At 34.9% G+C, this 10,828-nt stretch overlaps 1 protein-coding gene and 1 long non-coding RNA gene across 2 annotated transcripts; both read left to right on the forward strand.

Annotated features, from left to right (window-relative positions):
• The first annotated feature begins 1,413 nt into the window (after positions 1-1,413).
• On the forward strand, positions 1,414-2,839 carry LOC140857043 (uncharacterized). The gene is made up of 3 exons (XR_012140543.1): positions 1,414-1,485; positions 1,578-1,760; positions 1,902-2,839. It is a non-coding gene; the product is annotated as an uncharacterized lncRNA (long non-coding RNA).
• Positions 2,840-4,149: 1,310 nt separating this feature from the next.
• LOC105044299 (ubiquitin-like protein 5) lies at positions 4,150-10,560 on the forward strand. The gene is made up of 2 exons (XM_019850231.3): positions 4,150-4,461; positions 10,409-10,560. The coding sequence occupies exon 1, from the start codon at positions 4,234-4,236 to the stop codon at positions 4,453-4,455; it is 222 nt and encodes a 73-aa protein (XP_019705790.1). The 5' UTR covers positions 4,150-4,233; the 3' UTR covers positions 4,456-4,461; positions 10,409-10,560.
• The last annotated feature ends 268 nt before the right edge of the window (positions 10,561-10,828 follow it).

Below are 10,828 nucleotides of genomic sequence, written 5' to 3' on the forward strand. Positions count from 1 at the left end.
CAGAGTTATGGAGACTGAGGATGCAACAAGCTCCGAGCATCGGCCACAAGAATTGATGCCAGATCATGGGGGATCACATCTGATTCGGAAAGAAAAAAATTATTATCAACTTCGATCAATCAAACAGCAGCAAAGTTGTCCTCTCTGAAGGTGTGTTGAACAGATAAAATAAAAAAATCAACAGAAAAATAAAAGATCACACGCACCTTCAAAAATAATGCATGGCCTAGTAAACATACTCTGAGCTACCTTCATTGCTTCCAAAGCCATCTGAACTTCAATAAGAGAGACTGAAGATGAAGAAAAAATCTGAGCGTCAGCGTATAAGAATCTGCCAAGATAATCATAAATGATAAAAGTTCATTTTCAACCATCCGTGGGGTGGGAGCATCCAAAACACCAAAATAGATAGATGAACAAGAGAGCTACCAGAGTTGCGGATGTCCCAGAGCATGTTTTGGATGAAAGTATTGTTGAATTCATTGGCCAGTTGAAGAGAAGCAATAACAACTGCATTGGCATCAAAAGTTTGCTAGTTATGAATATGAAAGTTGCGAGAAAATTAAAGATACCTGAGTTAATTAACTCAATTCTAGCTGAAAGAAAAAAATGCCAGTGATGCTCTCCACAAGATTTGTTTAAAAATCTGAATGCTTGCAAATAATTGATTTGGTTCAATTTATTATTTTTCTGATCAAAATATAATTATTTTATATTAAAAAATATTTAGATATACAATATATATATATATATATATCTAAATATTTCATAACAATTATATTCTATTTCAAAAAATTATTTATCTGTTTCTTATCCATGTCAACATCTCTAACTTTCTTTGAATTTAAAAAAAATATTAGTATACCAACCAATATATTTTTAATTTAATATAATAAACTATATAACTGTTAATATTAATATGCTCAACGATCATTAAAGATGATTGTCTAATATGCAACAAATATTGATATATTTAATTATAATAAAAATTTATTATATAATTATAATAAATATTAATTATTTGTTCATTATTGTAATTTATTATTTAATTTGAAAAAAATTATTTAGATATCTTATTTATTATAACTTATTTTATTATTATATTATATTAAAAAATAAAAAAGAAAAATATTCATGTCCATGCATGCTATAGTTTTTTTTTTTTTTTTGGGTAGAAAGCATACTATAGCTTTTCATCCGCGAGCGAACCCTGGTTTCATCCAATCACATCAGCGACATGATACAATATCTCAGTTTCAACAATATCTCAGAAATATAATTTATTATGTTACTATTTTAAATTAAAAAAAATAAAAAAAATGATTATATATATATATATATATATATATATATATATATATATATATATATATATATATATGGAGATATTGACCTCCGTACGCCATGTGTATGGCCAGTTTGTCGTCACATGTCCCGAAAAAAAAAACGACAAGCGACGTCTCACGGTGCCAAGTACACTCCAAGGTGAGATCTTTCTCCTATTATTTTCTGATTTATTTGGGGTTTTCTGCCTCGGCTTTCATCTAATTGGAAGGTTTTTGCTATTTTTTGGTCAGGATCCGTGGGATTCATCCAGGTAGTGGCGGCCTTGCAGACGCACCAGCTAGACCTGAGGGAGGAGGTGTTGCCGGGCACCAAGGACCACCAGATCGCACTTAATCCGTCTATTTTAGCCGATCCGCTAAGAGAGGCCAGCCATGCTTCGTCGGAACAGGAGAAAAGGCCCGAGGATGGGGCGGGTAAAGTTTCGAGCTTCAATTGCTAATTCAAGATTCATGCAGTTCTTTACTGTAGAGGGTGGTTTCTTTTTTTCGTTTTTTTTTGTGCTTTGTTCATAAAGTTTGCTTTTTTATTTTTTTTTTTTTTTTTGAAGCAAACAGCGAAGGGTGAAGGAGAATAATTAGAGCTGGTGCAGTTAGAACTCCCGAAAAAATGGGTCTTAAAGGTGCAACTGGAGGAATGGGCGAAACTTCTTTCGCAGTGTTCACGGGTTGGGTTATTATCTTCCTATTTTTTTCTTTACATGTTCTTAAAGTATTTCAAATGATAAGATTTTTGTTGGCGGTTTGAAAGATTTATTCATCTTTTTATTTGCATCGAGGGTCTAGGGAGCATACAAGTTCTTGATTTTATTTTTATTTTTATTGATAAAAGAAGGATACACAGATATGCAATGTGGTTTTTGGTTGTACTTTATACTCCTGGAAAGAATAAATAAGATTTAAACTATATCAATCTAAAATGTAAGCCTTCGATATACTTTGTGGTTGGTGGAAACCTATTTTACCTTCAAGTGACTGACTTCAAAGCATATAGCATTACTTTTTGACTGTCTCATTTTTTTTGTTTTAAGTTTACAAAAAAGATGGCTAGAGTCTTCATTTACACGTTGCTCATTGGAGATTGATGGATATGCTTAGATCGGCTTATTTTGTTAATTAGATAATTTAAATAATTAATAATTCTGATAGTATAAGCAACCAATTGATGTAGGATGAGAGGATGTTAATTTCATCACATTATCACACAAGACGGCCGCATGACACTATCTCCTTCTATAAGAAATAGAAATGTGGCCATCGAAGGTATTTTTGTGACTAAGTTTCGTATATTGATATATTTTTGTTCCGCTCTAAGCTCAAAGACATTGCTGTTATTGATGGTGGTAGTGACCGATGGGCAACATTATTAAAAAAAATTGATGATGTGGGAGGAGAGAATTGAAGAAAAAGAGAGAAGAGATATGAAAGAATTTAAAAATAATTAAATATAAAAATAATAAAAAATAACAGACTTAGGAAATGGCTTCATGGAATTGAATCTTCACAAGATTTATCCGATAACTTATAATCCATACTATGAATAAAATATATTTTTTATTATTTTAATTATTTTAAAATATATATAGAAGTAAGGGTGCAAATGGATCAGGTCGGATTAGATCATGAATGATCCCTATCGGATCTGATTCTTTGTTCATAGCTTGATATTGGATCCAGATCTAACCCAATAGAATATCGGATCGAATCGGATCCATGATCAAATTTTTTAACTCAATGATCATTCGGATCGGATCAGGTCTATGTATAATCTAGTTCTAATCAATGAAATACGGATCCAATTCGAGTATGAATTAGATCGGGGTTAGATCGTGGATCAAATTATCCAATAGGCATCAGTTTTAGCTATTCAGTCAATTCCCATGATTGAAGTTGAAGTTGATCTTATAAGTTTACCATCCAATAACACATGGAACGTAATGATTTTTGAAGTGGTCATCAACATATGACAATTACATCCTAGAAAACTATCAAAATGTATCTCATGTGCATATGGGAGCCGATCGTGAGATACAACTAAAAGTGAAATATCTATTTCTACCAATTCTCTAAATTTCTTAAGTTTGAAAGATTGTGTAGGTTTGATGCGAAATTTTTTTTGTGGAAGTAGAAAAAAAAAAGAAAATATTTATTGGAGACTCCATCAGTTTGAACCAGTGGATGCCACTTAATTATGGGGGTAAAAAAGAAAGAAGATAATTTTGTATAGATGGACGGCACATTGTAATTTGTTTTTAGCCCATACTAGTATATAATAGGTTTGCATTATATAATAGGTTCGGGTCATATAATAGGTCCCGGTTAAATTGGGTTATTGAGCATAAGATCTATATAAACCAAAAAATTCAAATGGATAGGATTAAGTTGGATCAGGATAAAATTTAATAAATTCATATCCGATCTGAAAAATAGAATGAATCTAATTTTAGAATTCGATCCATATTTATGGATTCTTTTAAACGGTTTGATCGGATCTCTATGGATCAGATCTGATTCAGAGTCAATCCGATCTATTTAAAGTCTTCTATATATATATATATATATATATATATATATATATATATATATATATATATATAGAGGATGGATGCAATAAAATAGATAAATAAAATAAAATATATTTTTTTAAAAAAAATCGCATCCCGTGTATTGCACGGGATTATAGGCTAGTAATTCTAGTTGCTCAGAAAAGGCGGTTGTTATCCGATGCCAGAACGTTCTGTGGTTCTCATTGGTCCGACATCCGAGACCGTGGGACCACACAGAGAGAGCAAGGGAGGGGCTAGGGCTAGGGTTTTGAGGTACAATTGGAGGCGGCCGATAGAAAGAGAGGGCGAGAGGAAGGGGAATCGAAAGTTGAAGGTCAGCGAAGATGATCGAGGTGGTGCTGAACGATCGGCTGGGGAAGAAGGTGCGGGTGAAGTGCAACGAGGACGACACGATCGGCGATCTCAAGAAGCTTGTGGCGGCGCAGACGGGGACGAGGGCCGACAAGATCCGCATCCAGAAGTGGTACAACATCTACAAGGACAGCATCACCCTCCGCGATTACGAGATCCACGACGGCATGGGCCTCGAGCTCTACTACAACTAATCTAAGGTCATCTTCCACGATCCCTCACCTCATCTCTCATCTCCGTGGTTGTCTATTTATTCTCTAATTTCTGACGATTTAATGTTTGTGGATGACTGGATTTTTGAGAACTGGGACTCGAGTATAGCAGAACTTGTTTATCGAATTAAATTAGCAAACCCTCTACATTGTTTTCGGCTTTTTTGTTTTTGTTTTTTTTCAAGATTCCACTCTTTATTTCTTGCAATCGCATGCTTGGATGATGAACAAACTGACTTCGACAGGTGACCAGAAAAATTGGGTCCGTGAATAATTCAGCGCTTATTTTAGATTCTTTTTTGTTTTTGATCTCGTTGTTTTGAGGTTATTTTAGATATTATTGGGTTCTAGTTTTTATCTTCTGGAATGGTGCGCTTATCTGGATGATAACTTGACTGAGTTTCTGAAGCGGCTTGAGTATGGTGTGAAGGAAAAAGAGTAGGAAGTTAGGATCTTTGAAGTTAAACAAGCAAAATCCTTAAGTATAATGAACTGTTGTTTCAAGAAATCCCAATCACGATTTTGCCCTAAAACAAAATCAGGGTGCTCCAAGTTGTATCTAGCAAAGATAAAGAGAGTAATATATAGATGCCCATGCAAAGAAAGATGCAAGGAGCATAGTAATTGGAAGAGTGCTGTATGATTTGATTTGCCTAATTAGTGATAGTTTGGAGGAGGTAAATGATCATTCAAGAAAGTGCAAGGATTTACATTGTCGTCATGTTTAGAGATATCCACAACTAATGGCAGAAAAATGGATTTTTACTTACGAATTTCTAATTATTAGTATCATTATTTTTCTAACAATTTACTTGTATCTTTTGGGATCCTGGCCCTTGTAGTCTCTTTACATTTTTTGAATGGTCACGCAAAAATTGTTTTTGTGCTAATTTAATGCACTTAAGCGGTAATGATTTGGTTTTGGCATGTGGTATTTGATTAAGTGGAGAAGCCATGGACGTTAAAAGATTAATTCACTTGGTTCTTTTCTTAGTTTTCAATAAACTACAAGATTGTTGGATCTTGGAACATTATCGACTTCATACGGTCTAAAGGGATTATGTGGAAGGTTTGGTATGATTTTGCTAGTCATTTGTCATGGAGTGATTATACTGTGATTGGAATTGTGGTCAGTTTGGTAGCTTGTGGATGCTAGCTTAGCCTTATTTTGTTGCTTTGCTGCTTCCTGATTCTAAGTACTTGTGGGTAATTTTTGGCCAAATAGCCTTTTGTTTTAGAGAGCTCCTTAAGTAGAAACAAAGAAAAAGATTTTATTTTTTTTTAATAAGGGTTTTTGGATTTGAATGACATTTCCCACCTTAGAGGTGGTCTTGTTCATGGATCACAACATGCTGTTAAACTGTTGGTGCAAATTGACAATATATCTCAGCAGAAGATCTAATCATTCATCGGAGCTTAGTTCCACATATGAGCCCTGTGATGGTTAATTTGGAATTTATTGTATTTTTTATAAGCTTAATTATGTTGTCTGGGACATTAGTTAGTGGTAATTTTATATTTTAAGATTTTTCCTATCACTGACTTTGGCAATCCCTTCTCCAATTGCATGTGGTTATAGCTATAACCTTTCCATCAAAAGGAATAAAAAGATTTGACTATGAAAATTGAACCATTACAATTCCATCTTCATGCTACCAGTGATTTTTGTCTATGACTTCAATCATTTCTGATATTCCTAGTTGTAATCTAAAAACCATCTATTTAGGCTCCTTTTTGGTGTACGGTAGTCACAAACAATCCATCTCTAGCTCATATATACCCAGCAACTCAACCCCATATTTGCTAGGACGTACTTAGAGGAGATTTCAGAGGATCACCCATTGTATGACATATAGCTAGGTGCCCTTTCAATCTCTGTAAACATGTTGTAAAATGAAAGTGATCAGCAAATACATTTGCAGACAGTGAGCATGTCATAGTTAACTCTTGATATTTGGCCCAAATAATTGTGTACAATATGATATCCTATAGAATCAATATGACAAATCCTGAACGGTATATGATAATAATTCATAATCATAATTATCTAACCTTTTTCCAACTGTTTGGGTTCGACTTAAATTAATTGGGGATCGAAATGGCACGTCAAGGCTACAGAGAACTGAACCCCCAACCTCTTGCTTAGGGGCCAAGAGGAGGTACCATCTGAACTAAGCTTTGGTGGTAATAAGTAGTTCTATGTTTCACATACATGTAAAAGGATATCCATAAAGTATGAGATGTTAGCACAATAACATAGTCTATACTTCATTTTATTCAAAACCTTTTAAAAGATATATGATCCTTAGAGGGTGCCATCTGGTAGAGTTGGTAAAGTCTCTTGCATTGGTGTAGATGACGTGGTTTGATCCCATCTTCACCCTATATTAGGCAGAGCTTCCACCTCTCGTAATTATCAATTTTCATAAATATGTATATGCATACATATATATATACAAATATATGTATACATCCACATCATAAATATTTTATAATGTATACATCCACATCATAAATATTTTATATATAAGGATTCATATATGTACATATGATGCTTAAGATTAGTATCCAACATTTCTTCTGGCCATATATGCTGACGATTGATACTGCTTGCATATCATATGCAAATTTGTATCCTAGATTTTGACAGATGACATAATTTAGTAGGGTGTTTTTCCATTTGCAGCTTGTGCACTTTCTCCAAAGACCTTTGTTTTTTCTGATTATTGTTTGAAAGCCCACAATCTTCATTTTATCATTTTATCATGGTCTTCCATACATGGTCTTAATTAATCTAGTTAGTTTTGCTGCTCCACAGGAATTACCTATCAATCATATCAAATGTTTTGACAACTTATGTAGGTCTACAGAAGCTCAAAATAAAGTACTTAGTTTTAAGGGACTACCCAGCACTGTAATTTTTATGCATATATTTGCTTTGTGATTATTTTCTAGCAAACGTTGGGAGGGCCTTATTTCCTTTAAACTTTTAAAAAAGTGTATTATGCCTGATTGGTTTGGATGTATGACATGTATTGATTATATAAAAGGCAGCGGTTATAATGCTTCCACTTTACCTACTTTTCAGGTTGCTCCTACTGGCAAATGGCAAATCTACCCTTGTCCTATGCACTATATAACTTTGCATGCATGGGTATTCCTGTCATTTGCTCTATGCCATCGGCGCACATTTTTCAATTTTTATTGCTGCAATGATTGTTTCACTTTTAGTGCATTCGTGACATGGGGCAGATGACACAAATATCTGTGCAGGAATCATTATCTAGTGCAATAAACTGGGTATAGATCTGCTATTAAGCAGTAGGAGCAACTTGCACAGTTACTTTAATGGGAACATTGTAATTGCTGCCTATATAAAAATTTACATAGTAAATTAAGTGATGTATGTCTTGATGAACTACTACGAAAAAGATGGATTCCATATGAAACATGTAGATCATATGATTGATAGGTAAATCCTCATTTTATCATTTTTTTAAATTTGATCGCTCATTTATCTTGAAATTCCTATTTTTTGTTACACCTTTTGTAGGCCTCCTTATTATGGAACATTTTGAGCTATATATCATCATTACCTGTATTGACTTATATATATATATTTTGTTGAAAGTTGCCAACATATGCATTGATTAAATAACAACCCAAAAGCTTCTCTCCAATTCAACCATCCCAGCTCTAATTTTATGTATTTCCTCATCTCTCTCTCTCTCTCTCTCTCTCTCTCTCTTTTATATACCAGTACCCTTATCATAAATCAATCAAAATTCTTACTATTGCCATTTATAACCATATATACTTTTTTTATGTTTGGCCGAGTTTAACCTAGAATTTTTCCTTTGGTTAGGGGATGTGACAGTTAGAGTCTCATGTTTGGATGGTTAAACGAGAGGAGTAATGGAGCGAATGCTACCTCGTTCATGCTTTTGTCTTTCCCACTTCTGTCTTCAGGAGGTTGCTCTCCTGACCTGCCTTTTATCTCTCTTGACCCATGTTTGGGTTAAGAGAATAGGAGAGAAGAGAGAAAGTAAAAATCCCCATTTGGTTAGTGAGAAGAGAAGAGCTATCTGGTTCGCTTGGTTGATTAGGAATTTAGTAAGGAGAGAAAGAAGGGAATAGAAAATTGAAATCCCTTGTTTGGATATGCAAGTCAGGATGGTAGAGAAGAGAAATTGAGAGAAGTGGTTTCTGTCCAGACCTTTTAACCTCTTTGAATGTGTGGAGATTTGGAGAAGAGAAGCTCCCTTCTTGTTTTTTACCCCCTCTCATGTCTAGAATTCTTTTCTCTTCCTCTTTCATCTCTTCTCCTGGATCCAAAGTTCTCTTCTTTCTTTCTCTTACTTCTCTTTTGTCATTTTCCTTCCTCTCTTTTCTCTGATGTTTGAAGTTCACTTGCTTTCTCTTTTCCCCTCTTGTTCCTATTGTCATCCCCAGATAGTAAATGCTATGATGTCATTGGGAATAAGTCTATATACGACCAGCGTAAAGATTTGAGCTTAATGTTGACCCTCAGTACAAGCACTCCGTGATTGAAAAAGCACAAGCTGTAACTAATGCTTGCCACTTTTCCAACATGAATGTCTTTGATAATATAAATGTCATAATTCTGCAAATTCAGGTAGTTGCCATACGCTAATTGGCCATGAAATAGCCTGTGTTTGAGCTTTGAGCTGCAACTTAAGTGTTGGATTACACTTGTGGAGTTGCCTTTGTCCTGAGGGATTATCTCAGTGAATGCATTCTTATCTGCTAAAGACAAAACCAGTTTGTGGCAGGTGATGGGTACCTCATTTTGGGATCAGAACTTCCCCACTGGAGTTTGGTTCGAGCTGGATGCCCTTGGTGTTTTGTTTTCCCATTCTTAATTCCTTGTGAGGCTTGCCCCATTTGCACTACCCAAAACCCAAAAAGAAAACAAAATCAGTTGGGCGGTAATTAATAGGAACCTGTCAGGCTTGATCTAGTGATCCATCCTCATGGAGGATTCAGGATTCCAGATTGAGTGCTTGCATTAACAATCACTCAAATAAAAACCTTGTCTAAGTAGATCACACAAGGAGGACTGAATGAATGGCAGAGTGCCTACATCCCGAACTCCCTGTTGGGTTGTGATAAAAATAAATATTTCTTAGGACTCTCGATGTTTGGATGATTTGCTCATTGCTGTGTGATTCAGTTTTTCAGCATAATTTAGATATGCATTTTGATGAGTTTGAAATTAACCTAGTGGAGCAGCTGGCATCGATATTGGTTTGAATGGTCCGAAGAAGTTTGAGCCATGGATTGAACATCTAATGAATTTCCTCGGGCTAGGGACAGTTGCCTGGCTTGCATCAGTGAATTGCCAAGAAAAAAAATTTCTATAGAAAAGGGAATTAGTTCACCAACCAAGAGGCAGTTAGGAGGTGGTTGTGATGATTTCCAATAATCGAGATCCTGGCCCTGTTAGAAGATCTCCCTGCTACTCACAAAATGCCAAAGCCCTGAATGTTCACCTTTCTGTTTCTTCTAATTATATTAGCTGTTGTGAATGTATAAACAAAGCATATTATGTCTGCTGCCGGTCGATGATGTGGTGTTGCACTGCACATCTGAAATTGTCGTGTGCGGTTGGTCTGATTAGTTCTTTATCTTTTGCTTGCTGGTAGCAATTGGTGGATGGTTGTAAGATTCTTATGTCCGGAATCCATAGTATTTAGTGACCACGGCTGCAGTAGTGGATGTTCTTTTTCATCATTTGTTCTCTTATTTCTGCATTAGCTTGAATCTATTGTCATAGAATACGGTCTTTCATCATTGGTGCAAGGCCAGCAGCATGATTAGGGCTTGTTAGGAAGCATCTAATTTTTGGTTTTTAAATTTCTTACTTTTTTAAAAACGAATTGTCTAAGGTGATTGATGTGGTTTCATTTGGCAGGTTGGCTGGTTGATCAGAATACAGCAATCAGATATGAATAAATGTACGTAGTTGAATAAATGATAGAGCCATGATATTGGTAAAAATGACTGATGGGTACTTGAGTGTGTAAACTCAATCTGGAAATATATTGCTCTGAAACATATGACTGATATCTAGTTTGTTTGTGGACATGGAAGTGGATGGTGGTGTTTCTGGACAGTTTTTGAGGCATTTTGCTATTTTGTTTGTGGCAATATTAGCGATAAAGTAGGAAATGACCTTGCCCAAACCAAATTGAAATGTAGGTCACGGACAACTTTTGTAGCAAACCACCAATAACGACCTTATTGCCGTTATTAGAGGTTGCTATTGTTTGAAGACCTTGATGGTAATCTTACGAACGTGAAGTCGTTTTTTTTTTTTTTTTTGAAAAAAAAA

The sequence above is a fragment of the Elaeis guineensis genome, chromosome 4 (assembly GCF_000442705.2).
Source record: "Elaeis guineensis isolate ETL-2024a chromosome 4, EG11, whole genome shotgun sequence".
NCBI classification, from domain to species: domain Eukaryota; kingdom Viridiplantae; phylum Streptophyta; class Magnoliopsida; order Arecales; family Arecaceae; genus Elaeis; species Elaeis guineensis.

Coding starts and splice junctions, on each gene's coding strand:
- LOC105044299 (XM_019850231.3), top strand. CDS start 4,234: ATGATCGAGGTGGTGCTGAACGATCGGCTGGGGAAGAAGGTGCGGGTG.